The 27,334-nt window shown below is 38.9% G+C and overlaps 3 protein-coding genes across 9 annotated transcripts in view; 2 read left to right on the forward strand and 1 right to left on the reverse strand.

The window, feature by feature from the left end:
• Window positions 1-9,212, forward strand: zbtb41 (zinc finger and BTB domain containing 41). 2 transcript variants are annotated; one of them, XM_077503954.1, is made up of 12 exons: window positions 1-136; window positions 1,909-1,981; window positions 2,993-4,019; window positions 4,107-4,314; window positions 4,663-4,738; window positions 4,886-5,033; window positions 5,293-5,422; window positions 5,504-5,599; window positions 5,670-5,776; window positions 7,674-7,779; window positions 7,874-7,962; window positions 8,489-9,212. In XM_077503954.1, exons 3-12 carry the CDS (start codon window positions 3,002-3,004, stop codon window positions 9,040-9,042), a joined length of 2,532 nt encoding a protein of 843 aa, XP_077360080.1. In that variant the 5' UTR covers window positions 1-136; window positions 1,909-1,981; window positions 2,993-3,001; the 3' UTR covers window positions 9,043-9,212. The 2 variants fall into 2 exon arrangements, with proteins under 2 accessions (XP_077360080.1, XP_077360070.1); XM_077503944.1 differs by lacking the exon at window positions 1-136 and adding an exon at window positions 1,405-1,672.
• LOC144005663 (complement factor H-like) lies at window positions 9,126-15,891 on the reverse strand. The gene is given in 9 exon segments (XM_077503990.1): window positions 9,126-9,800; window positions 9,882-9,907; window positions 10,021-10,191; window positions 10,265-10,426; window positions 10,517-10,558; window positions 11,721-11,792; window positions 11,936-12,127; window positions 12,201-12,380; window positions 12,532-15,891. Coding segments are annotated over 9 exon segments (1,122 nt in total). The 5' UTR covers window positions 12,797-15,891; the 3' UTR covers window positions 9,126-9,788.
• Window positions 13,095-27,334, forward strand: part of fggy (FGGY carbohydrate kinase domain containing) — a 19,693-nt gene continuing 5,453 nt past the window's right edge. The window contains exons 1-14 of one of the 6 annotated variants that reach the window (XM_077503966.1): window positions 13,938-14,218; window positions 15,391-15,443; window positions 15,702-15,899; window positions 16,088-16,235; window positions 16,446-16,597; window positions 17,441-17,529; window positions 20,713-20,828; window positions 20,932-21,060; window positions 21,419-21,522; window positions 21,695-21,802; window positions 23,744-23,805; window positions 23,984-24,146; window positions 25,311-25,385; window positions 25,498-25,618. In XM_077503966.1, the coding sequence (XP_077360092.1) occupies window positions 15,717-15,899; window positions 16,088-16,235; window positions 16,446-16,597; window positions 17,441-17,529; window positions 20,713-20,828; window positions 20,932-21,060; window positions 21,419-21,522; window positions 21,695-21,802; window positions 23,744-23,805; window positions 23,984-24,146; window positions 25,311-25,385; window positions 25,498-25,618 (1,450 nt within the window). In that variant the 5' untranslated portion in view covers window positions 13,938-14,218; window positions 15,391-15,443; window positions 15,702-15,716. Of the gene's footprint in view, window positions 13,214-13,937; window positions 14,219-14,277; window positions 15,444-15,701; window positions 15,900-16,087; window positions 16,236-16,445; window positions 16,598-17,440; window positions 17,530-20,712; window positions 20,829-20,931; window positions 21,061-21,418; window positions 21,523-21,694; window positions 21,803-23,743; window positions 23,806-23,983; window positions 24,147-25,310; window positions 25,386-25,497; window positions 25,619-27,334 lie in introns of those variants that run through there. The other 5 variants (XM_077503973.1, XM_077503980.1, XM_077503987.1 and 2 more) reach the window with 5 other exon arrangements.

Genomic DNA, 27,334 nt, shown 5'->3' on the forward strand with positions numbered 1-27,334 from the left:
TCTACTTCCGGGTAGATAGTGCGCATTTGCCGGCTGGCGCTGGCACAAGGACTGAGCAGTGAGCACGTCGTGCCTTGATCCAGCATGACACAGTTGACATCAATGGGAATCCTGAGTCCACTGGTTACGTTTACAAGTGAGTGTCAAACTTTTATTTTAAATAGTCAAGCCACACAGCACGGATGAATTGTAGCAATACACAGTATGCTGTTAACAGACCCAAGCAGTCACACATACACAACAACAACTAAGGAGCATAAAATTATTTATCACTAAAGCAGTTGCAGTACAATGTGAGTTGAATTCTCTTTTCTTTTTTTTTTTATTGCCAAGTTTGTTCATGTTGATGACTGTCACTAAGTTCTAATAAAAAAAAAAACAGCACTTTGTGCATCCTTTTGGATTGATATTCTGCTTAGTTTTTCACTGAACCCATATGTTGTTTCTGTATATCATCGACATAACTCAACCTTATTTCTAAATCACTTTAAAACATCCATTGCTGGATACAAAGTGCTGTGCATGGAATAGAAATTAGTCTTTTAGTAGACACAAGTGAAATAAAATAACACAAAATAAAATTAATTAGAGTAAATATAAGTAGATAAGTATACACACAAATAAAATACTAAAAAAAAAAAAAATCTGTATAAGTATAGAAATAAAATAACACAAAATACAGAAGGCACTATAAAAAAAAGTAAAATGATGTGAAGTCTCATGCTGAGTCAAAGATCAAAGAATAGAGATGTCTGGCAAAAATGAAAGGAAATTTTGTCCATATCGTACAGTCTTATCCAACACGCAAATGAAGGCAACTTGTAGCCAATTCCAGATAGAAGGGGCTGGGTCACAGAGTCATTCATTCGGACATAGTTGTTTACAGAAGTGAAGAGTGGATTTGTTTCAAATGAACTTTTGAGTTGAATAAATGCAAAATGAACTACACATTTTTTTCAGTTTGTCTTTTAGATTTCAGATTTCCGCTTTAAAGTGACAGAAAATATTTCTGAACACTTTTGCAGTTGTCACAATGCCGCTGTTCAACCTGATGAACATTAGATTTAGGTTGATAAAGTGTGCCCCCCCCCAAAAAAGGTAATGCCCCCCCTACAATTTTTTTCTGGTGACGGGTCTGCATCCAACCATTTTATGAACCACTTACCTCACCCTGACATAAACTTTACATTACATTACAAACATCTCTCGTGTGAAAACTTCAAACTTTTATACTTTAAATACTACAATATTTTATAAATTGAGCCCTTGATAAATGAATGTATGTAAAGTATGACCTCGGGTCAAAACGGAGCATTTCAATATTTAAATTTAGACTACGTTTCCCAAGATTCCATAGTACCGGAAATACTAACGTTAGAAAACCAATACTTCCGCCTTTTTTTTTTTTTTTTTCATATTTTGTGTTATAAATATATCTATTAATTTAATATGTATTGTTGTTTATTACATTTAAATACAATAATAGGTTTAGTCACATATTCTTTAACCAGCAATGGGCGAGCTGTTTGTTGCAACGTCTGTAAAATTAGGAGGGCGTTTCAGACGTACAGAAAATTATTATTCCTCGTACCTACGCTATCCCCCCACAACCCAAGTGGAGGTTTTTGGCTGTACTTTACACGTGTTTGTGAATGCGGTTCACATATTTGAGGTATGATTTTGACGGGGGCGAATCATACGCAAATTTCCATATAAGAGCGTTGAAGTCGTTTGTCAACATCTCCTCAGAGGGGCCCTGCTTGTCCTGTGGCTGATGGTAGCAAGTTAGGGGTCCTTGAAGTGGATAGCGAGTGTACAACCACAACGCTTTCATTTAAGCAAGAATGGCTTTATAAAGGCTTTACGGCTATCTTCAGTTCATAAATAACGCATTTTTATTTTTTTTAGTGTTGGGTTAACGGCAGACTGATTTCTGCACCGGACACACGCTACTAGCAAACTGAAGTCGTTCCTTGTTATTGTAAGTATAGCCTACAAACTTCCTAAGCTTTACGTGAATTTGATTCATGTGCAATTTAGCACATTTCGTACACTGTGCATGATTTAATCTGAACCTAGTATTCAAGGAGTATTGTGAACTATGCGCCTACGTAAAATACACCTGCGTTAGCCATATGCAGTGGACATAAAGTCTACAATTTTTTTTCTTAAAAAAATAAAATAAACCGTTTTCAGAAGTAAAAAAAATGTGATATCAGAGACAGATAAGTGGTTGCACTGGTGTGTGTACACTCAAATGGGTACGTGACTGTATTCAGGATTAACTAATGACATTCATACTATGAATGTTTCTTTGCTTCTGGGTTGTCAGAAGCAGAGTCACTTTAAATGGTAGCAGCACACACCTGCTCTCATTTAAACTGCCTCTGCTTTTGACAACCCAGAAGAAGTAGAAGAAAAGCAGCCCCGAAACATGCTTCAATCACTCTGTAGTTATGGTGTTTATTTGGTGATGAGCAGTGTATGTTTTGTAATTATGGCCAAAGGTTTAGCCTTGGTTCCATCAGACCATAATAAAATATCCCAAACAAATGTGCAAAAAATGTGTTTGGAAAGGCAGTTAGTGTTAGCGCAAACCTTCAAGCCGATGCTAAAACTTGAAGAAAAAAAATTGCCAGGAAATTTATTTAGAGTTAATTGGTGGCACTTTAAATGGTGGCAGTTTTGTGCTGACTCAATTTTAACACGTATGTGAACGTGATTGTTTTATCCTGAAGATGGTCACATCCACATTTACAGGGATGTGCACAACTGCACACTTGTGCATCTACGTTATCGCAATCCAGCTGTACATATACAATAGAGGCTTGGATTATATTGAAATGGTTGAATACGTATTAATTTCACAAAATGCTTTTACTGTGGTTTTAGTTGTGCTGCATCATATTGAGAGGTGTTCTTCATTTTTTTTAAATACCCTTATTTGTTTGTTTGTTTAAGGTGTTCAAATGCTTTCTTTGTTGCCCTTCAGGATTAAATCATGGTATCCTCAAACACCCCAATTGACAAAAGAACAAGCAATTCCTTGCCTGCCAAATACAGCAAGCAAAGCAGAGCCATGCAAAAATGCACAACAGCATCTGGCGCCTCAACCAGCTCTGCAAGTTCCCGACACGCAGCCCCACAAATCCGGCACTTGACCATGGCGCATCACAGTCGCAACCTAGTGAACTTCTTGAATGAGGATCGGACTCGGCAGAGGTTCTGCGATGTGTCCGTGTCCGTGGGTGGGAAGCTTTATGGCGCCCATAAAGTGGTATTGGCCCACGGGAGCAGTTACTTCCACGCTGAGCTGTCCAAGAATCCCGCCACGACCCATGTGACTCTGGATCACGTGGAGGATTCAGTTTTCCAGCACCTGCTTGCCTTGCTGTACACATCGGAGTGCGTTATTGCCGAGACGGAGCTCCAGGCTGTAACTGAAGCAGCCCGCTTTCTAGACATGATGGATGTTTTAAAGCTGCTGCGTGAGGAAGTGCCAAACAACCCTATAAGTGGGGATGAGACTGAATCACTAATGATAGCCACTCAAGGCTCATTTATTCAGCAGTTTTGTGTAGAAAAATCACCACAGGACTACAGTGTGAGTGATAGTCAGGCGCAAACGCAAAGTAAAATCCAGAAGATGTGTGTTGATAAGGCGACTACTATGCGAAGATCAGCTCGAAGGAGGAAACCGCCAACCAAGTATAAGAAAGATGATATAGAGTGCATGAACAACACTGAGGAAACACAAATAACTCAATCACCAAGGGAGCAATTTGAAGAAAGATGGAATGAAGAAGAAGCCACAGATTACAAACTGGTAGTGGATGAAACAAGATCATCACATTTGGAAGATTGTTTGGCTGAGGAGGATGAAGGACCGATTGAGGAGGGCGGTAAAGCGTCAGCCCCAGGTCCCGTATATCCCGAAGGTCTGACTCCTGCCATCATCCGCATCGGCAGCAAGAAGATTCTCAAGTGCCCCAAATGTGACAAGACTTTTGATCGAGCAGGTGGGAATGGTGAAGTGTTAACTATCCAAATTTATTTCAAATTCATGTCTTCCAGCTCACCTAATTGGTGATTGCGGTGTCTACCAGGCAAGTACGAGAGCCACACCCGCGTGCACACAAAAGAAAAACCCTTCCAGTGTGACGTCTGCCTGCAGCGCTACTCCACCAAATCCAACTTGACGGTTCACAAGAAGAAGCACGCCAGCAACGCTCCCTTCCAGATCAAAGAGCACAAGTGTCCCTTCTGTAATAAACTCCACGCTAGCACGAAAACTCTGGGCAAGCATGTACGCAGGTGAGACCGGCTTCACTCCAGTTTCAGACGTTTTCAGCCCTGTCGCACAGAGTGAAAATCAATCATCATAAATCACCAACAATATGCAGCTAGCATGTACACAATCATGAACCCATGTTGGATAAACAACAAACCACCTTCTCATGAGGCTCTGTAGTATTAGCAAGTCCATCCATCCATTTTCTTGACCGCTTATTCCTCACAAGGGTCGCAGGGGTTGCTGGAGCCTATCCCAGCTGGCTTTGGACCGTAGGTGGGGTACACCCTGGACTGGCTGCCAGCTAATCGCAGGGCATATTAGCAAGTGTTCTGGCCTAGATAATCTTGCTCTTTCCTCTGTCCTGCAAGGTTTCACCCAGAACACCTCCAAGAGTTTCTCAGTAAGAGGAAGAAGAAGATGAAAAGTGAAGGCTGGAAATGTCCTGTGAGGGCTGCACTCTTTATTTATATATATTTTTTTAAATCACAGCTAATGTATCTAACTTGATCACAGACCACTATCTAGCTATACGAATGTGCATTTAATGAAATTAGTTGACTTTACTCCTTTTCTCTTTTCTTGCTGAACCAGATTTGTCTGAAGTGTTTTACCCGCAGGACTCACTTGCAGGAGCATATGATCCTGCACACCCAAGACCGGCCATTCAAATGTGCTTTTTGCGACGAATACTTTAGGTCCAGGTTTGCTAGGCTCAAGCACCAAGAAAAGTACCACCTGGGTGAGCACTATGAGGAAAATTACTCCTTTTAAGAAGGATCAATTTCTTTCTTCCTGGAACAAATTTACATACATTTACTTTTTACATAAAAACAGAGAGTTTATTAATCACAACTGAATTAGTAAATAATTCAATACCAAATGAGTATTATTTTAATTATTTTAAAAATTAACCGTTTTACATTCTTTGCACATTACATGGCTGCTGTTTATTTAAAAAAAAAAGAAAAGAAAAGAAAAGAAATGCTTGTCATTTTCAGGACCTTTTCCTTGTGAGATCTGCGGACGGAATTTTAACGATACCGGGAACAGGAGGCGGCACATTGAATGCACACATGGAGGGAAAAGAAAGTGGACGTGCTTTGTGTGTGGAAAGTCTGTAAGGGAAAGGTGGGGAAGGATCTTCCTCGCACTGTCTGTATGTACTTCCTTTTGGATGCCGCCTTTCAAAAATAAGTTTTCCTCCGGTAGAACAACGTTGCGGGAGCACATGCGGATCCACAGTGGTGAGAAGCCTCACATTTGTGGTCTCTGTGGGCAAAGTTTCCGCCACAAAAGCTCATACAGGTTGGTGAAATGGCATCTGAGTTTGATTGTTCACAATGTGAATTTTCTTGCACTACTTTATTTTTGACAGGCTCCATTTGAGAAGACACCGCAATGACAGGCGCTATGAGTGCGACGAATGTGGGAAGACCTTCGTACGCCACGATCACCTAACCAAACACCAGAAGACGCACTCTGGTACAATCCTCTTCAACCCCCAAGTATATTTAAGTATGGTCATCATAATATGGCAGTGGAAGGATTTATCACTGCCAAAAACTGAGCTGAAAAACAAAAATAATTAAATGAGGAACATGTTACAGTGGTGCAGTTTTCCAGATAATGAACAATTCCTCAGAAAAGACGCTCTAAGCTGTTGTTGCCATTTCAAATGGACTTTTTTCTGTCAAACTTGTTTCAACTCAGTGGAGATTGTGCTACTCCAGATGGACACCTCTTGGCCATCTGGCGGGCAGTATTGTCTAATACAGATAGAAACCTTTTTTGGTTTTTCTTTTACTCTCTACTCACGTATAATGTGCACTCCTAATTTGCTGGTATCTATGATCAAAGATTTCCTGTGTACTAATTTGATAGATTGGGATTTTTCATGTTCAGACACATTTTTTTTTTAATCCATCCATCTATCCATTTTCTTGACCGCTTATTCCTCACAAGGATCGTGGGGGGTGCTGGAGCCTATCTCAGCTGGCTTTGGGCAGTAAGCAGGGTACACCCTGGACTGGTTGCCAGCCAATCGCAGGGCACACAGAGACGAACAACCATCCACGCTCACAAGCACAACTATGGACAATACGGAGCGCCCAATTAACCTGCCATGCATGTCTTTGGAATGTGGGAGGAGACCGGAGTACCCGGAGAAGACCCACGCAGGCATGGGGAGAACATGCAAACTCCACCCAGGAAGGTCGGAGCCTGGATTCAAACCCGAGTCCTCAGTACTGTGAGGCGGACGTGCTAACCAGTCATTCACCGTGCCGCCCCATTTAAAAAAAAATTTAATTAATTAATTTTAAAAAAAGGTTTTGGTTTGAAATTCTCTTACTTTGATAAGTTTCATCTGTCAAAAAAATCAAGTCCACAGATATATGAATACCAGTAGCGGTACTTAGATATAATGTGCCCTTTTTGAGCTGTGTCCCCACAGTGTCTCTAAGTTCGGAGGTCTAAGTGGTCAGCACGTTTCATGAATGTAAATAGTACACACTTTGGCCTTGCCAGAAAAAATTAATCGCATGAAAAACGGTTGACAAATGAGCAAGTTGCGTTACGAGTTACGGCTTAATTTCATTGTCCATGCATGTCCATCCGGTCCGTGAAAAGCATGTAGGTACTTGTATGAATCAGTCATGGTGCAAAAAATGTTGGGGACCACTGCCTTAAAGCATTATAAAATGACTATTCTAATTTTATTAGCCCACCTTTTTATTGTGTGACTTGTGCAAAAAAAATTTTTACATTTTTTTGATGTTCATTCATTAAAAATAAATAAATACATCAATAATATGCACAAAAAAGAAAAAGAAAAAGTTCTATCCCATCATCAACATAAAGGTCTAGTAATCGGTAATTATATTACATAGGTCATGCCACGCCCGACAGGAGGCTGTCATGTTTGACCAGCATCATTCTGCTACGGATACCCGAAGGAGATAAACTTAAGAGAGTGTAGAGAATTAGGGCTGGAGAAAAAAAAGTCGACAAGGTCAGATAAGTGGCTTTGAATTTAGGTTGTTGCATTCTATTAAAGTACCAATAGATGGCACTAAGTTTTATATACAGGTATACTGTACTATTGCTTTTAAGGTATAAGGTAGATATGGTTGTTGTATAACGTATAATTATCTATGTTTTATGCTACAGTGGTGTAGACATCTTGGAGTAGCGGTAATCAGCTGAAAGATAGAATTGCTCACTAATTCTATCTGCCGAACTGCTGCTTGATGTGAAGTGAGCCGAGTTCAGGATGTGCATCTCAAATTCTTGCTGGCGGATCACAGAAGAATCAACCAAACAAATCACTCATATCTCGAGGCATCACTGTATTATTCCCAGCGTGCCTGCTTTATTTCAGGTGAAAAAGCACATCAGTGTGAAGAATGCGGGAAGTGTTTCCGACGCCAGGATCACCTGACGGTCCACTACAGAAATGTTCATTTGGGAGAGAAAGTGTGGCAGAAGTATGTTAGCGACACACGCCTAATTTGCATTTATTATAGCCATATTATTCTCTCTGCTATCTGTACAAAAATGATCTCATTGGTATTCTTGTAGGTATAAAACACTCACGCATCAATGTGAGGTTTGCAAGAAAGAATTCAAAGGAAAATCCAGTCTGGAAATGCATTTCAGGACCCACTCAGGTAATTGCTTTAATCATAAATGTTTTTTGTTGTTGTTTTTCTCTGTTACTCACTGAGAGCCATTTGAGAACCGTTTTGTGCTCATGCCAATTTAACACAGTAATTATTTGGCGCCATCTTGTGGATAATTGTGGTGTCATGAGATCTAATTGAAGGTGTGTGTTTGGTTTGACTACACCTCCTGCATGGTGCAAGTTTAGGTTCTTGTTTCACTACCAATACAGCTACTATTAGCCCATGTGGTCTGTTTTGTAGTTACAATCTGCCTCTATTACCCAACATTTATTACTGCTTGTGAATGCCAAAAGGTTGGTTTGTCTTAATAGTTTGTGTCAAGTGCTCATGTGAAGAAATTTGCGGCGTATATAGCATGGAAATTACGGTATTTTCAAATACTGATAGTTTAAAAAAAAAAAAAAAAATGATGGTACTGAATCATTTTTGCTGGCTTAAAAATGAGGTACTTGAACTTACTACATTTATTTGATTCATTCATTTTTGTTATTTACTGATGTTCCTGTGAAAGGTGAGAAACCCTTCAGTTGTCCGGAGTGCCACCAGACGTTTCGGATCAAGAAGACCTTGACCAAGCATATGGTGATCCACTCGGACATGCGTCCTTTCAACTGCCAGCAGTGCAACGCCGCCTTCAAGAGGAAAGACAAGCTCAAGTATCATGTGGACCACGTTCACAGCATCCGCTTTCTTGAGCAGCCTCTCGGTGGGACCCTGGGTCAGGACAAAATGGGCCCAGATCCTTTTTGTAAGGAACCCAAATCGACACCGTCGGACGTCTGTGTGCCTGACACTTTAGAATCCGTCCAGATGGCGGGTAGACTCGGGCAGGGCCAACTGGACCCTGAAGTTGAAGAAGCGCAGCCAAATTCAGGCTACCAGAGCTCAGAGCTGGCATTTTTAGAGAAGTACACTCTGGGACCCCAGTTGACCAACATCGTCCCCCCTGTGAGGCCCGATCAGATGCTCGACACCCGAGAACAGGCATACCTGGGAACGCTGCTCGCTTTGGATTCCACTTCCTCCGTGGAGAACATCTCAAACGCTAACCAAAGTCACAGGTGAAACAAATAAGCATAGTCTTGCAAAACGAAAGACAAATGGAAGAACTTGTTGTACAGCTGCTAAAAATGACAGTGGCACTTTGACTTGAGTGTTCATTCTACTTGTATCGATTATGAATATGAGCTTCAGATATGTTCGAATAAAGTCTCTTCCAACGCACCTGAATCAAATGATCAGCATTGTTATCAGTTTTCTGCGGAACTTGCTGATGAGCCGATCCTTTGGATCCGGTGAGGAGAGAAGCCTCGAAAACATGCACGACTGCGGCCTTTGAGGACCTGAGTTTAAGACGTGGTACTGTTAAGAATTCACATTTAAAAAAAATCAAAAAAATCTGCTCTTTCCATGTATCTGATTCTGAACTGATTCAAAACATTGCATCTCTTCAAGTCTTACTACATTTCAATAATTCAGTTAATTTTCCATCCATTGCTTGTCACTTCAGTGTCAGCTTTTCAGCTTTCATGTGCGATTTTGACAGAAATTACTTCAGACGTTGGCCTCCTTTGAGCTTAATGGATGATTGCTGAAATGACAAATTACGGAGGCACCACAAAATGATCCTTTTTTTTTTTTGAGCAAAGTTTTATTCACCACAGTCCATCAAACATTACACTGTGTATTTCACGTGAGTGACAAGCGAGGAGACAGCGATATTCATCAAGCTAAAAATAGATGGAGGTGGACAACAATCCAGACATCGTCGGAGAGCTGCTGTAAAATGCTGCATCTTCAACCTGGATCCTTTAGCAGAAATGCTGATGACGAAGAGAGGATTTAATCAGAATAAAAAAATCAAAACTGACATTGTGTTGGGGGTGGAAAAATAAGTCACTTACAATCTTCAGTTCCAACCAACTACAACCTGAAACAATCACAACGGCTTGTGAACAACTGAAGTTTTAGTCAGATTCATGCATTCATGAATTGATGTCTGTGGCATGTTTATGAATCATTTCGAAAACAAAAAACACTTACATTGGCCAAATGTTATTCTTCCGTTGTTGCACTGCCCCTCCGAATAATGAGTCGACACCCAGTGGTCCAGTTGGACACATTCCAGTCTCACCGTTTCGCCATTGTTTCTATATTTAACTCCGTCATGTTTTAAGTGGTGATATTGATCGGTGTCCACAGAGCAGAAGGTAGCTGTACACAACAAGAAACAAGTCCATCAACATCTCATAAGTCAAATGTTCCGACTTTATTATTATTATTAAACCTTTGCAGGTGGGCGTTGTGGACCACTGGCCATTAGTGTTGCAGTAGACCATCTCCGGACCTACTCGTTTGTAGAATCTGCCACACTGGTATTTCAAAAACATAGGATCTTTTTCTACAATCTCAGCATTGTGGACAATGGGACTCCTTCCACAATGGTCAACTAAAATGGGTTAATAGAAAAATGCACTCAACATCTCAAACATTTACCACCTAAGCTGATGAAATCATTGGATAATGAATGAGTAGCTACTTGTAACTTGTGGATCATTATAACCGGTGTTGGTTGATGATCCTGCAAGATAAAAGGAAGACACCATGAGTAGCACACTTTATTTTTTGTCATTTAAAAACTGGTTCAGTGGGACAATGTTTGAAAAAATATTTTTTGCTTTGCATATTGTCACTGCCAGGCGAATCTTCGCATCTCCACAATCATAACTTGAGAAATCAACCAAGCAATGAGCTGTTTTAGTGGTGTAATAATAGGTGGGAATGAATCTCTATGCACGCTTCTGCACAAAGCATTATAGTGATCCATTTTTAACAAAAGCAGCTTACGCAAATATATCTAACGTAATTTCACTACAAAAGCAGCTTACACAAATATATCTAACGTACTTTCACTCATTGTCTTTAAAAAAAAAAAAAATCCAGATTTTCAATCTTGAGGCGACATAATGCTGCACTGTTCCGGCAGAATAAGAGAGGTGGAGTTACAGTTCAAGAGTTCAAGAAAGTTATTGGATTTATTATCAAGCTCTTTTCATACATTTTAAATTGGTTAATACTGCATAAAAATAACACACAACGTGGTCGTGGGGACAGACCATCAGTATTGATTTGTACACAAATTTAATTGAAAAAGGATGATGACTAAACATGAATAATAAATGAACATATTTGTTACATTGAAGATTGACATAACTTTTAACTGTTTTAAGTGTGGACACATTGTTTCAAAGGAAGTTCTTTCATGACCAACTCAGCACTGCTCAGTGACTGACCCCACTTCCCCAAGTAAATATACAACGCTATCAAAGCATTGTAGAGTGAAATCTGCCATCCAGTGGCAGAGAGCTTCTTCTCGATTCGGTTCTGAGGCTGCTTTGCTTCATTCAACAAAGTGTTCAAGAAACCTTACACTTGAAAAGATAGCCACTTAGCTTATCAGTGCAGAATACATAGGCCTAAGGGTACCTTCATTTTTGTCCAGGTGACTTTGATTACTGAAACTTAATTTTTGGGGGTCATAAAAAGCAGTACTACTTCGTGTGTGTGTGTGTGTGTGTGTGTGTGTGTGTGTGTGTGTGTGTGTGTGTGTGTGTGTGTGTGTGTGTGTGTGTATATGGGTGTGTGTGTGTGTGCCTGATAAAATTTTTCTTTCTTAACCTTTTTTTATTTTATTTTTTATTTTTTATTTTTTTTATTTATTTTTTTTTTAAATTTGGTCATACCTCCATCTGCAGGACTTGTCTCACTGTCAGTAGATGGTGTGGAGCTACCAGGGGCTGGCTTTGCTTGTTTGACTGTGCGGGTGGGGGATGTCAGTTTGAACAACGATGGAAGTTTAGTCACAAGTTCACAACTATTATTTTGCTAGCAACATGTGGATGATGCATACACTTAACTGACCTAAACACAAACGGCAAATCTGCTTTATTTTACTTACTGCAGGATGGGGCGCCTGACCATTCTTCATGAATGCATACAATGCACTTATTCTGTTTTCCTTCTACATCGTATCCAGCTTCACATTCGTATACTATTTTAGTATTAGAAGCATACACATCATGGCGAGGGCCCTGATTTATGATTACAGCGTGTTGGATTTTAGGGGGGTCATCACATGCCTCGATACTTTCTGTAAAAACAAGACCAATAATGTGTATACAGTAGGCTATATGACAAAATCTTCAGAAATTAGACAGACTTACGCTCACAGATTGGAAGAGAACGTCATGATCCATTGACACACTGAGTGGGAGCATCCCTGTTTTTGTATGAGTAGCCGGGATCACAAATTATCCTTATTTCATAATAATTCTCATACCAACCCAATGAGCTTGAAGTGAATTTTGCGTGAGGGATAATTGGTGGAATGCAATTGTTGATATCTAGGGAGCAAAAAAACAACAACACCATTACACCTTGGATCGTACATTTTAATCAGTTTATAATACAGACAAAAAAAATTGGTTATCTTATGGCAGGCATCAGGCCCCCGGGCCTTGAGTTAGACACCTGTGCCGTAAGTCCAACACTTACCAGTACATTGCGGTTGAGTGGACCATTTCCCATTCTGGCATGTCGTTGTTGCCCACCAGCTCTCCGCTGCTGGCTTGAGTCCAGTTTCACACGCATAGGGCAACACCGTTCCATGCGAATATGTGTCTTGTTGAGGTACAAAATAACCTCCGTTCAGTCTGGGCGCACGACAAGAACGCGTTGCTGAAACATAGTGATGGGCTACAGAAAACCAAATCAGGAAAATCCATCCAATATAGTTCTTGAACATTCCCAATAGCACCATGATTAAAAAATATATATTCAGAGTAGGCAAGTAATGGTTTTGAGTCTGTTTGTGGTCAGTCAGTGGTCAGTAAATAATTGCAGCTCTGACCTTCCTCATATCAGCTTGGAGATGAAGAAACAGCAAACATTACTGAGTAAAGCGTCATTAAAAGGTTTTAAGTTCCATCCATCCATTTCATGAACAGAAATATACCAATGAGCTCTGTACTTGAGCCACGGCATAAACGTGAATTTTCCCAAATTATTAATTTGCCCAACAACTACTGATGCATGTAAATAGAGGGATAAATTGAGAAAGAACACCCCCCCAAGGTCCCCCCCAAAAAATCAATGATTGTGTCTGGACTGTTTCAAAAATATCTTTCCTGGCAGCTGGGATCAGAGGTTGGCATTAGGACACAGCAAGACAACAACAGTGAGTACAAACCCACGCATTTTCGTCAATGTGACGACACTGAAAAAATTACATTTGTTATCATGTAAAAGTGTACAGCTAGTTTTACAGTCTAAATAAACTGTAACGTCGAAATAAGTCAACTCACAGATATAAAAGTGAATACATCCCTCCTGAGATTTTTATAAATACAGTATGTTATTATTATAACATTGTGGTTCGGAAAATGGATGGATGTGCAATTTTGTATTGAACAGTGTAAATTGTGCACCCTAAAAATGAATTAGTCAAATTAACCATAAAATTGGTTAAATTAATTTACCAATCAAGTTGGTAGCTATGTATCTGGCCAATCCTTTGGTGAAAACCAATCTAGAATTGTAGTGTTTTCAACCAATCTATATTGGTGATAGGACCATCAAATAGAAATTGGTCATTGACCAAGATATTGATTAAGTTGCGTGGAACCCGATAGGAAGTAACCAATCCAACCATTATACATTGGGTTAATGAACAATTAAATTGGTTAAAATGGTTATTAATATTGGTTAATACTACCTGGAATGTTACTATCTGGAATAAAGTAGTGTTTGTGCTGGAGCCTATCCCAGCTATCTACAGGCTGTGGGCAGAAAACCTGAACTGGTTTCCAGCCAATCGCAGACCACATACAGATAAATAAACATTTACTCACAATCATGCCAAAGGAAAATTTACACAGACTCGGTCCTCGAGGGCCAGAGTGCTATGTTATAGATGTTTCCCTTCTCCAATACAGCTGATTCCTATGATCAGTGAGGGAAAACCTCGAAAACCCGCAAGAGTCCGGCCCTCCGGCCACTCCTGATTTAGACACCTGTGCCGTAAGTCCAACACTTACCAATACATTGCGGTTGAGTGGACCATTTCCCATTCTATGTTTTTGGAAAAACTGTGAGGAAACCAGAGTACTGGGGAAAACATGCAAACTCCACACAGGAAGACTGGAGCACAGATTGGAACCCTCAGCCTCTGAACTCCGAGTTGGTATGCCAACACGTCGGCTACAGTGCCGCTCTATCCATTTGTCCAACATCAGCAAAACAGTTGGGCTAGTGAAGTTTCCACCAATGGTTAACCAATAACGTCGGTAGTCCGATAAACAAACGGATTGGTCAGAAATTGAACAATGTATTGGTTAAACCAATATCACCTTGAAGGGTAGTTTTATTTGATTGTTTTTTTTGTTTTAAACCAATCCATTGTTAGTATGGAGGACCAAGAACGCCAAAATAAAGAATAAATATGAAATACAAAACATATATAAAAAAATATAATTTAAAAATTAAATACAAAAATAAATAAATATCAAAAACAACAAATAAAAATAAAAAAATTAAATAAATTTGAAAATAAATGTGGAAATAAATACAAATAAATAAATCTATAAATAGATTTAAATATCAATCAATTCATAAAAACCCACACAGGAAGACTGGAGCCCAGATTGAAACCCTCAGCCTCTGAACTATGAACCAGTCGGTATTTTTTTATTTTTTTTGTATTTAATTTTAGAATTAGATTTTTCAAATCTGTTCATATTTTCACTTGTGTGTATTTATTTATTATTTATGTTGGCATTTTTTGGTCCTCCATAGACAGCGTCTGCAGCATGAAATAAATGAGAGCAGAGCATTTTCATTTATTTTTTGACATTTAATTCTATTTATATATTTATTTTTGTAATTATGTCCACATTTATTTTTATATTTATTTTTAGAATATCATTCTTTATGTACAATATTTAATTTTACTTGTATTTATTTATGTATACTCTACATTTATTGTTGTTTTTATTTCCATTTATATTTATTTGTTTGTATTTAATTTAGAATTATATATTTTTATTTGCGTTTTTATTTTCACGTTATTTATTTATTTATTTATTTTAACTCTCCTCCATAGTTAGAGTACATCTTGATATGACAACCGGTGAGCTGGGAAAGTCGTTATCTGAGCCCGGACTTGCTGTAGCGTGAAGTCTTTTTTAGTCCAGCAAGTGGCAACGGAATTTTTAAACTCGCATTTTAATGTGCATCATTTTTTGTTGCTATCTGCAATGGGTACACCGTACTGTACACGATCATACGGTAAATAACTCGGTTGCAGAATGCGCACATGATAATTTTTGTCCTCTTTCTCGTTCCGTTCTCCTGGAGAGTGCCTTGCGCAAAGTGTTTCATCTGGGCCGAGAACAGGTTTCAGTCACTGGGTGAGTTCAGTTCAAGAATTTTATGTCCGCTGATAAACTATCAGGAATTCTTTGTCTGCTGATAAACTATCATTTAGATTTGCGCGCAGTTTATTCTGTTACGCTCGCTGCTGCACCGAAAGCTTTCTTCAGTCTCGACGCACTCATTTCAAGCATATGCCGCGTATAAGTAAAATGTGTCTGCTGAAGACGTTCTGCTCAAATGTCGGCACTGGTAGTGTAACCGCCTGCATTTGAATCTATGCGCAACGCTACCAGGTGGTGTCCTTCCTCATGGCTGAAATCTTTTACGTTGGAGTGGACGTAGGCACTGCCAGCGTGAGGGCTGCTCTGGTGACCAGAGAAGGACATTTGAAGACGGCTGCTCAGGAGTCCATTAGCATCTGGGAACCCCTCAATGACCATTATGTGCAGTCTTCCTCTGAGATCTGGCAGAAATGCTGCGCAGTTGTCAAGGTAAAAGCGAGCTACACGAGTACGACGAAGCAGGGGATGCAGAATAGCGCCCACTAGAGAAAAAGAAAACTGTTCAAATATACTGTATGGAGGAAGAGTGGGATATTGAATAATAATAATAATAATAATAATAATAATAATAATGCTTTTTTTGTGGATTGTTTTATTTTATTTTTTTTCTTTGTCAGGAAGTGACACAGGGAGTGAATAAGAAGTATGTGAGAGGGATCGGTTTTGATGCTACCTGTTCCCTTGTGGTGTTGGACCAAAGCTTCCAGCCTGTAGCGGTCAATCAGGATGGTATAATCGTCATTTCACCCAATGACAATCAGGATGGTATAATCGTCATTTCACCCAATGACAATTAACACGATTGTTCATTGAATGTCCGTCATGTTCCATTCCACCCCCAACCAAACAAAAAAACGAGGATTGGTGACTGGTCTGCACCCAACTACTACTGATTCTGATGTATAAGAAGACATGAGTAAGAATAAGGCAAAGCTACAATAACAACCACCATGACTGCCTTTCCTGCTTATCCAGGAAACAACCAGCGAAATGTGGTGATGTGGATGGACCATCGTGCTGCAGAGCAAGCGGCCCGGATCACAAACACAGGCCACAGCGTCCTGAGTCGGGTTGGAGGGGTCATGTCACCAGAGATGCAACCACCTAAACTACTGTGGCTCAAAGAGGTAAGAGGTGAGCGTAGGTCCAATAGTTGATGTTTTACATTGTTCGTTATCCCAGACATGAGAATTTATTATTGGTCCAAAGATTCTTTAATGTCTGCAATCTCATACTGTCATGACTAGGGTCATGCAAGGGTTATGCTTACTGTCATGACTAGGGTCATGCAAGGGTTATGCTTACTGTCATGACTAGGATCATGCAAGGGTTATGCTTACTGTCATGACTAGGGTCATGTAAGGGTTATGTTTACTGTCATGACTAGGGTCATGCAAGGGTTATGCTTACTGTCATGACTAAGGTCATGTAAGGGTTATGGTTAGATGCTATGTGATGTCAGAAGCTACGTGATGTCAAGAATCTTTAATCTCTTTATCTGGTTAACAGCCAATCAGATACCAGGTCAGTCCTGTTACCCACATGTCTAGCCACAACCAAGCAGATCGATTCGCTGTCTATATACCTTTCTGAGAAGGGTGTGTATTTGTCGGATTATTACCTCTCTTCCTCTGTGCAACTCTCGTTGTTTCTCATCTAGGTAAGTTTGTTCACGCCTCTCGATGTGAATAAAAAGTTAACGTCTTATTTGTGTCTGAATTTTTGGGATCCAACCTCAGCACATAACACACTGTTGTTGTTGTTGTTGTTGTTGTTGTTGTTCAATCAATCAATCAATCAACTTTATTTATATAGCACCTTTCATACATTTAAAATGCAACTCAAAGTGCTGTTGTTTGTGTGCGTGCGTGTGTGCGTGCGTGTGTGTGTGTGTGTGGGTGTGTGTGTGTGTGTGTGTGTGTGTGTGTGTGTGTGTGTGTGTGTGTGTGTGTGTGTGTGTGCTTCTGTAGAACCTCAGGGAAAGCTGCTGGAACAAAGCTGCTCACTTTTTTGACCTTCCAGACTTTCTCTCATGGAAGGCCACTGGCTCATTGACCAGGTATGTTGTACAAGTACTTTTAACAATAATTTGTATCTTCGACATACTGTCGATATATTTATGATAGAATTGAATAAGTCTTTTTCGGTTGTGCACTGAGGAAAATCTGGTTTAAGGAGACATCTAGACAGTAGCTGCACACAGGAAAAATATTTCAAATCAAGATGATGAGACAGTATGTTAAAAATAAGTACTTTACATACAGATGCATGTGAATGGCACATACACGAGTACCTGTAAAACTCTAAATATAAAATTAAATTAATAAAATCAAATAAATAAATACAAAAATAAAATCATATTATCCAAAATATTCAAAGTTCTGTTTTAATATTTCCAGACTACACTCTGGTGATGATCACCTGTCTACACATGGACTCACAAATGATGGTGACATTAAGTTACGTTTTTTGGCTATAAAGTGACATAATGTTTTGTGTCTACGAGTCAAGGAGGGAAGCCCATGTTACGACATGAGTAGAAAAAAAATATTGCAAGTTTTGTTCTAATATTTTCAGACTATTAGCATGTGTACACGTGTACTCATACATTTTGAGGACAATCAGTTACGGTTTTCGTGTGCATGTCACGGAAATGGCCCGATTGTACACCGTTGAACAGTGTGTAACGTGATTGGTTTGGGCCGAGTACAGCCATGGGCGGGTGCCACTGGACAGCCAGGCAGGGAGCAAAAATGGGCCGAATATCCACATGTACTCTTTATTAAAAGACCAAAAATAAAGATGTTCTTGCACCACGATAAAGCGTACAGTTCTGTATATGACCACTCAGGTCAATGGCAAAAATACTGTACTCTGAAAAAGTGACCCATCGGCATGATAAAACAGAGGCGCCACCATGTGGCGCGTTGCCATACTACGGATTGTTGCAAAGGTAAATAAATGGACCGCTTTTTATATACAATAGCGCTTTTAACTACACACAGACATTCCACCCCTCCGCCCCCTCCCCCTTGTGTTTTAGTTCAATTTTGTCAATTGATGAGTTATGTAATTTGTCCTGCTTTTGAAATCTGTTACAATTATCTGACAACTAAAAGTTAGCCTTCTACTTTCTTTTTAGTGATTTTTTTTTTTAAAGCTACTTTTGTTTTCTCTGCTTTGCTTTGAATGTCAACTGTTGTTGATGCTTGAAGGTGTTGTCTGCTTAAAACTGCCTTGCCTTACTAATGTACACAAGATTTTTAATATTGTTTCTCACAATTAAAAAGCTAACATCTGAGAACATTCTCCAATTGTTTTAGCTAGATGAAGTCCATTAAAAATATTCTTGAGGATTATAATCTAACGTTACATGAATTATCTAAACATTTTAAGTGAAATTGAAAAGTACATTAACATTTAAGAAAGTCTATGGGGTATATGCTACGGAAGTTTTTGCACATCAGCTCTGGTTCCGGTTCGGTTTGCGACGTGTGGGCCACGTCAAAATACTTGTGCTTCCGACTTTGTGCACCTCGGTTGCGTGTTCGCAACCCGGACCGGAACCAAATTCATGTGCAAACTCACGGAAGTCGCAAGTCCCGCCTCTTCCATATACCCCATAGCATTTCAACTGTTTCTTCTTGAGGTGTCTTCTTTTTAGTTTGAACACTTCCAATACTTTTACTAGTATAAAGAACATTTTCTTAGTCCTAGTTAGCTCATAAACGCACAGCTATAAATCGACTGTATTATGTTGCATACTAAAATGCTAGCTGCTCAAGTGCAGTTGCACAAAGGCTGTTTTAAGGCCGTTTTTTAATTGAATGCCTTACTGTATGTTTTTGATACTACAAATGCTAAGTTTAAAGGGGAAGTCAACTTTAAACATTTATTGGTAATATTTTAAATGTGATGTCACTTCACTATTCCAAACATGACATTCTGATTAATATTACGTTTGTGGAATACAGTATGAGTTATAAAGCAAAATCCAGCTGTTTTTATCCATCTCAGGGGTCAACCATTTTGCCACTTGCTGTCGACTGAAGATGACATCACAGTTGCTCTGGGCTCAGGCAATGACTAGTCACAGCTCACCTGTTTTCTAAGGCCGAGTTCAGTGGCAAAATGGCTGCCTTCTGATACTGATAAAAACTACTGGATTTTTCTGTGTAACTCATATTCCACAAACACAATATTAACCAGAATACTGTATTTAGACTAGTGGGGTGCATAGAACATAATGTCAAGAAATTTGTTTACGGTGGACTTTCACTTTAAGTTTAAATTCTTGTTTGAAATTGGCCCACTGAAAATACGGTTTGCTGATCAATTAATATTCTGTATAGACAATTGTGTACAAGTACCGTATTTTCACGACTATAAGGCGCACCGCATTATAAGGCGCACCTTCAATGAATGACATTTTAAAACTTTTTCCATATATAAGGCGCTACAATAGAGGCTGGGGTTACGTTATGCATCCATTAGATCAGAGGTGTCAAACTGCATTTCTCGTGGGCCGCAGTCCTGCAGGTTTTCGAGGTTTCCCACTTTCAACACAGCTGACTCATATTTAAGCTCATCAGCAAGCTCTGCAGGAGCCTGATAATTATCCTGATCATTGAATCAGGTGCGTTGGAGTAGAGATACCTCGAAAATCTGCAGGACTGCGGCCCACGAGGAATGCAATTTGACACCTCTGCATTAGATGGTGCTGCACTAAAGGGAATGTCAACACAACAGTCAGATAGGTCAGTCAAACTTTATTAATAGATTACAAACCAGCTTTCTGACAACTCCTTTCACTCCCAAAATGAATAAACAGCTGTTTTATTATTTTCTCTGAGGTAAGGTATTAGTATTAGCTAGCGATCCAAGATGGCGGGATCTTCTGCACATGCGTGTCGCCGATCGTGCAGGGTCACCGATAGCGTCTTGACAGCGAGACCTGTTGCGGCTCAATATTGATCCATATATAAGGCGCACTGGATTATAAGGCGCATGGTCAGCTTTTGAAAAAATTGAAGGCTTTTAAGGTGCGCCTTATAGTCGTGAAAATACGGTAATTATTATGATAAAATGTTTAAATATTCTCTTGGTGTGTATTAAAAAAAATAAAGAAAGAATAAAGAACGTTATGCCGGGAATGCTTCATTTATTCCGGTGTTGCCCCCACTAGATTGCAAATTCATCTCTGCTGTTGAGATGCTACTGCTGCTTCCTTTATTGTTAACAGATCCCTTTGCACTCTGGTTTGTAAATGGACGTATTGCCCCCCAGAGGGATGGGATGGCAGTTTTTGGACATCAATCGGACTGGAGGATCTCACCGAAAACAACTTTTCCAAAATAGGTCCATTTTAAAAAGCATAATGCCAAGTTGTGAAAACATTAAACATAATTATTTTATTTGAATGCAATTTCATTTATTATTGAATCAATTGTTTTTCTTGCAGGCAACACAACATGTTCTCCTGGGAGTCCTCTTGGGGATGGCCTGACACAGGAGGCCGCAGCAGATTTGGGTCTAGATCCAGGAACTGCAGTGGGGGCTTCGCTCATTGATGCTCACGCTGGAGGCCTTGGTATCTCATGCAGAACATAGTTGTTTCTCTGCAACATTTGTACCTTTAGTACACTAGAAGAATAGCACCACCGTACCATGGTGTGATATCTGGATTTAGTCGACGCTTTCAACTACTCCTGAACTGCATCTGACCTTTGCTAATCTCAAATTGTTGTGTCAGTCAGGGGTTAAAAGAACACATGCTGGTCATGTCATAGTGATGTATGCCGCCTTGCCCTTACACTCATGCATTGGGGAATTCCAAATGAGAATGACTTGAAAGGGTGGAGATAAACTTTGCATCACAGAACGCTAATATAGTACTTGCTTCTTTTTTCCACACAGAAGGGTCATTGTGTCTTGTTTTGTTTCTCCAGGTGTGATAGGAGCAGACGTAAAAGGCTTTCAGCTGCCATGCGAGGAACAGCCAATCACGACACGCATGGCCATGATCTGTGGGACATCATCTTGTCACATGGCGGTCAGTCTGTTACAGTGTTACCCTGCTATGGTTCATTTCCACCCCACCCCCCAAAAAGAAATGAAAGAAATACTTATCCACAGCGTGGTTTGCGTTTTTGTAGATGCAAGTTTTTTTTTTTTTTTTAGTTTCATGTTGTATTTAATGCATGATTGACTTAAACCTTGACCAGGTCAGTGAGCAGCCGCTGTTTGTCCCGGGAGTGTGGGGTCCCTACCTGTCTGCCATGGTACCAGACGTGTGGCTTAACGAGGGAGGACAGAGTGTCACGGGACGTCTGGTCAGTGTATTCTGCTCTGGTGGTCCTTGTGCAGTATGTGCGAATGTGTCTAAGGCAAGCCTAGTTAGTCACTAGTCAAGCCCAACTAATATTACAACGATGCAGAGTATTCTCTCAAATTAAATAGGATACTAGATATTAGGGGTGTTAAAAAAAAATCGATTCGGCGATATATCGCGATACTACATCGCGCGATTCTCGAATCGATTCAATAATCGGCAGAATCGATTTTTTTTAAATTTTTTTTATTTTTTTTTATTATTTTTTTTTTTAGGATTCACACCTTGAGCATGGAAGAATGTTATATGAACGGAACATTAAGCCTTAATATTTTATTTTAATGCTGTTCAAACATGAAACAGATTACAACCTCTATAAGACTGAAATTTCAGATAAATAAATAATACATTTTCATATAAATCTTACACTCTACAAGCTTACTGATTAGTATTTTCAAAATTTGAATGAAAAAAAATCTCAACAATCGACTTATAAATTCGTATCGGGATTAATCGGTATCGAATCGAATCGTGACCTGTGAATCGTGATACGAATCGAATCGTCAGGTACTAGGCAATTCACACCCCTACTAGATATCAGGTTAACTACTATTTTACACTCTTAATTCTATGCTCGCTAGGTAACAGGAGTGTTTTCTACAAATATGAAAATGATAAATTGATGGCTGTCTAAAGGACTGACTAAATGTCATGTTTCATGGAAAGCATCTTAAAGGATTTTAATCACAGAGTCAAGGAACGAAAAAATAACCACACACTTTTTTTTTCCCTCTCTTGCACAAGAAATACAATTCAAGGATGGTACAAAACTGCTGAACAAGAAACCAAAATTAATCTCAAGAACTCATTTTGTACCCCCCCACCACCCCCACCGCAAAAAATAAAAATAAAAAAATCAATTCACTCAAAATGTTATTCGTAATGTTATTATTGAACTATGTTTGTCCTGCATGTCATTGCAAATCCGCAAAAAATTAATAGGCCTTCTCATGTTGTTGGTGTAGTGTTATGGAATAAGATCACTGTCAAAAAGGCGTATCCATAAAAAACTAAGGTGTATCCATGATAAACGATTCGTATCCTAATAGTATTGTTTAGTGTGTTAACGTGTCAAAAATGTGTGTCTGAATTTTTTTCTTGTAAGTACGAATCAAAATTGTGCGCGTGTGGATTTTTTTTTCTTACGACTCTTCAGTTGTGAATACGCCACCGCTGCTGTGGATACGAATCCAGAACATGCAAATTAAGATGACATCACAGACAGTCGAGCTACGATTCCTCCACCTGCGCCAAGAAGTGTATTTTTTTTTTTGTTTGTTTGTTTTGCATGTGCCAAGAAAATGCGGATTTAAAAAATTACTAATAATATAAAATAAAAAATAAATTGGATTCTGACGTTAACATTACCTGCTAAAATGATGCTGTGATGAGGCTTGACCTGAGCTGTGAGAAGCCCCGTCCAAATTGCGTGCGTATGACATTTTTGCGATCTTCTATCTTGTTGGCACATAAAAATAAATAAATAAATTAAAAATAAATAAATAAATAAATAAAAAACAACTTTATGGCGCATCCACAGGCGGAGGAATCGCGGCTCCACTAGTTTGTGACCTGCCTGTGACGTCATCGTAATTTGCATGTTCTGGATTCGTATCCACAGCAGTGGAGGCGTATTCACAACCGAGGAATCCGCAAGAAAAAAAAATTCTACACACACACAATTTTGATTGGTACTCACAAGAAAAAAATTCACAGACACACATTTTTGACACGCGAACACATGAAACATTACTATTATGAATACAAATCATTTAGCATGGATACGAATCTTTATCACGGACACGCCTTTTTGACATTGATCTTACTCCATATAGTAACCCGGTGTAAGCATAACTGTGTAACAGTGTGTCTCCTCTTCCAGATTGAACACATGGTGAAGGGCCATGCCGCTTATGTGCAGCTCCAGGAAAAGGTGCGGCAGAGGTTAGTTGATGCAATCAGAATTTGGCTCTTGAAAAACATTGCAACGCAGCTGTCGTCTTCCATTTGCTGACACATAATCATGTTCATATTGGATATGATTACGTTTGGTAAGATGATTATCCTACTTATACTAGTTTTCTGTCATCCCAAATAAATGTCTTTGGATGTGTTTTCTCAGTTGTCATAGCACCAGCGACAGCATCTACAGCTACCTGAACAGCTACCTGCGGCTAATGGCTTCGTCTTGCTCAGCTGTTGACTTGCTGGGCTCAAGTCTTCACGTGTGGCCAGACTTTCATGGGAACAGGTCACCGCTGGCTGACCCCACCCTCAAAGGCATGGTGAGTCCAAGCTTGATGTAAAGGCTGTACTTTGGTCTGTGGTCATACATTAAGTGATACTTACTGTAAATATTGTGGTACCACAGTTTAAAATGGTTCACAGGTGTGTTAATAATGATGTCTGTGACATGCTTGGAGAAAAAAAAATCAGCAATCAAAATTAATATACTTGACACCCCTTATTTTTGCCTTACTGAAATAAGCCTCTGCGAGTGACCTACTCACTACGCCCACATACTGTCGGCGACTCTGGCAAGTACAGATTTTAATTGCCATGATGACGCTGGGTGGACCTACGAGCGGCTGCTGTATAAAAAAAAAAATAAGTTGCTAACTACAAAATTCACACAAGCCACCACAAAGACAACATGGAATTGGATTTTCCCTCGTAGTTTTTGAACTTCATCACCAAACTGCTGAATTCTACCTAGCAAATACTGTTTGTGTATGTGGCACATGCAGCGCCAGACACAAATATTGTCTGTAACTTCGACCCATGCGAGGATGCGCGCTTCGAATAACGAATGAATTTCATCAATCAACTGTGTGATGTGACCTAACACTAATCCGTGTATTCAACTTCAACATAGCTAAATGCAACTGTGCTTACCTTTTGTTTACCATAGTGTTTGCCATAGTGTAGTCTAGGCGTGGCTTGAAAGGGTTGGATCTTCACCCGAATAATACATATGAGGACATCATTAAGCCAAATTCGTAGCTTGCTCATAGACACATGTGAATAAGCAGGCAGCTTGTAAAATATTTGATTAGTGTTTTAATTTTATGCTGGGTGGGCAGGCATTCCAGAGATGCTACTTTTTTTTTGTGTATTCCACCAATCAAAAAGTCAGTTTTGCATAAAATGTCCCTATTAAGGGTGATTTTAAAAAGAAGCTTATGAAAAGGGAAAAGAAAAATAGGCCACAAACCTCTCAACACTTCTCAACTGAAACATTAAATTAACATGGAAACAGTAAACACCATAAAAACACTAAAATAATGCTGAGTCAAAAGCCATCGGATCAAAATGTACGAGTTCTAAAAATGGACACAGGATTAGGAAAAAAAATTGCAAACAACTGGACCTGAAACATATTGTGTTTGACCTTCGAGGTTTCACTGGAGTATTTGAATGTGTGAAAATGAGTGCTGACAATTTTACAGGTGGTTGGACTGTCTCTTTCACAAACTTTGGATGACTTGGCTTTACTCTACTTGGCCACCATTCAAGCCCTGGCGGTCAGTCCACTGCTTTTTTTTTTTCTTTCAAAAATGACCTCTGAGACTTTGCGGAATAGTACGGAATGTATTTGCATCCCTGTTTCTTCACTGGATGTTTGTCTGATTTCAGCTGGGTACACTACATATACTGGAAGCCATGAAAGAAGCCGGTCATGACATTAAAACTATCTTCCTATGTGGAGGCTTGAGCAAGAACAGCTTGTTTGTGCAGACTCATGCAAACGCAACAGGTACAAAGTAAAACAAGAGACCATGACATGCTTTTGTGTTTGCGAACAGCAACTGATGGATCACTCGATAAACATCCCTCCAGTACACATCACTCCAAATGTACCAAATTAATTGAGAGTGATTTCAATTCCTTTATTTTTGAGCTAGTCATTTTATCTAGTAATCTGAAACTGAGCAGCGCTGTTTATTGTTTGAATAATTAATATAATAGGCCAAACTCAAATGATAAATGGGTAGATTCAAAATAGTGCTGTGTTAAATGATTACAATTTTTAATCTGATTAATCACACTTTTTAATTTTGATTAAACACGATTAATCAGCTAAATTACTTGTGTAATATAAAATACAAAATATATTTTAACATTAACGCATTTTATTATCTGAATGTCATTTGCAAACCTTGATTAAATGCATGTACGCAATTGCATGCATGCGTGTATTGCTCAAAACGTAACAGCATCATATCAATTGGGTGCAATTCAGCAATTATATTGCAAAGAACGTACTAAATACTGACGAAAACTTGGTAACGCATCATATCAACTGGGTACAATTCAGCAATCATTAATTAATTAAATGCAAATTACTTTTGTTTTATCTAAAGTCCCTTCGGCGTGTTTTTTAAAGCAAAATTTACCACCGAGCAAATCAACTGGAGTCACCCCGCTCATCTTGGAACAACAGGCGTAGGAAATGCCGTGCATTGACCTAATCACTGACCTGCGCAGCCTTCAACGTAACCATCCACTGTTACGTTCAAGGCTAAAGTGCGGTCCCAAAAAAATAGTGCGATTAATATGCGTTAATACGTGATTAATGTGATAATTTTCTGTGATTAATTAATCTATTAACGCTTTAACTTTGACAGCCCTAATTCAAACAAAAGGTGCTGTCTTCTAATCAAGGTTATTATAGTTCATGAAAAGTAGCAAAATAACAAATCTAAACAAAAAAATAAAATAAAATAAATTAATTAATTAAAAAAAACTAACAAAATATATTTTACATTTATACAACTAGCTATAAAGCTAACTATAATTATAGCAGATGTCCTTTGTTTTAGTCTTTCTTAAATAATTTCATTCATGATGTTTTATCAACGATTCATCACAAAAAATATTGCATTAATAATGTATTAATCACACTACTGCATTCATTTAGACCGCAGATGATCCTTTAGCTGACAGCGATGGTGTTTACGTTAAAGGTAGCACAGGTTGTGTTTGAGTAATAAGCATAACTACATGCATTTAATAAATGTTTGCGTCTGACATTCAGAATATTTGTTCAACTTGTCAAACTATCAGGGTATTTTTATTTTATTTTTTCCATTTTAAATTATGCAAGTAATTAACTGAAAGTGGATGAACGTGTGCCAGTGGATCAAAAAAAATGATGATTAAGCTCATCAGTATTACTGTATGGCTGTATAGCAAAAAGAGGGTCAAATGGTCGTTTGGGGATTGTAGTTTACCAACTTTATTTCATTACACAATACTTAGTTACTTTGCTTTTTTTTATGTTTCACTCAAAAAATACTCCATATAAAAAAACTAATAAAAACTACAGTAAAATGAAGTGTTTTTGAAAAATAAAAAGTAACAAACCTACACTTAAAACTAATTACAACTTATTGAATTAAAAAAAACAAAAAAACAAAAAAAAACGGAAGTCAACATGAAATTAAAAAAATAACTATAATGACCCCTCCGT

The sequence above is a fragment of the Festucalex cinctus genome, chromosome 1 (genome assembly GCF_051991245.1).
Source record: "Festucalex cinctus isolate MCC-2025b chromosome 1, RoL_Fcin_1.0, whole genome shotgun sequence".
Classification (NCBI taxonomy): domain Eukaryota; kingdom Metazoa; phylum Chordata; class Actinopteri; order Syngnathiformes; family Syngnathidae; genus Festucalex; species Festucalex cinctus.

Excerpts from the sequence above, each read along its gene's own strand:
- zbtb41 (XM_077503954.1), top strand. The coding sequence starts at position 3,002 with ATGGTATCCTCAAACACCCCAATTGACAAAAGAACAAGCAATTCCTTG. Across the intron at positions 5,777-7,673 it reads ACACCAGAAGACGCACTCTG|GTGAAAAAGCACATCAGTGT; the intron begins GTACAATCCTCT and ends GCTTTATTTCAG. Across the intron at positions 7,780-7,873 it reads GGAGAGAAAGTGTGGCAGAA|GTATAAAACACTCACGCATC; the intron begins GTATGTTAGCGA and ends GTATTCTTGTAG.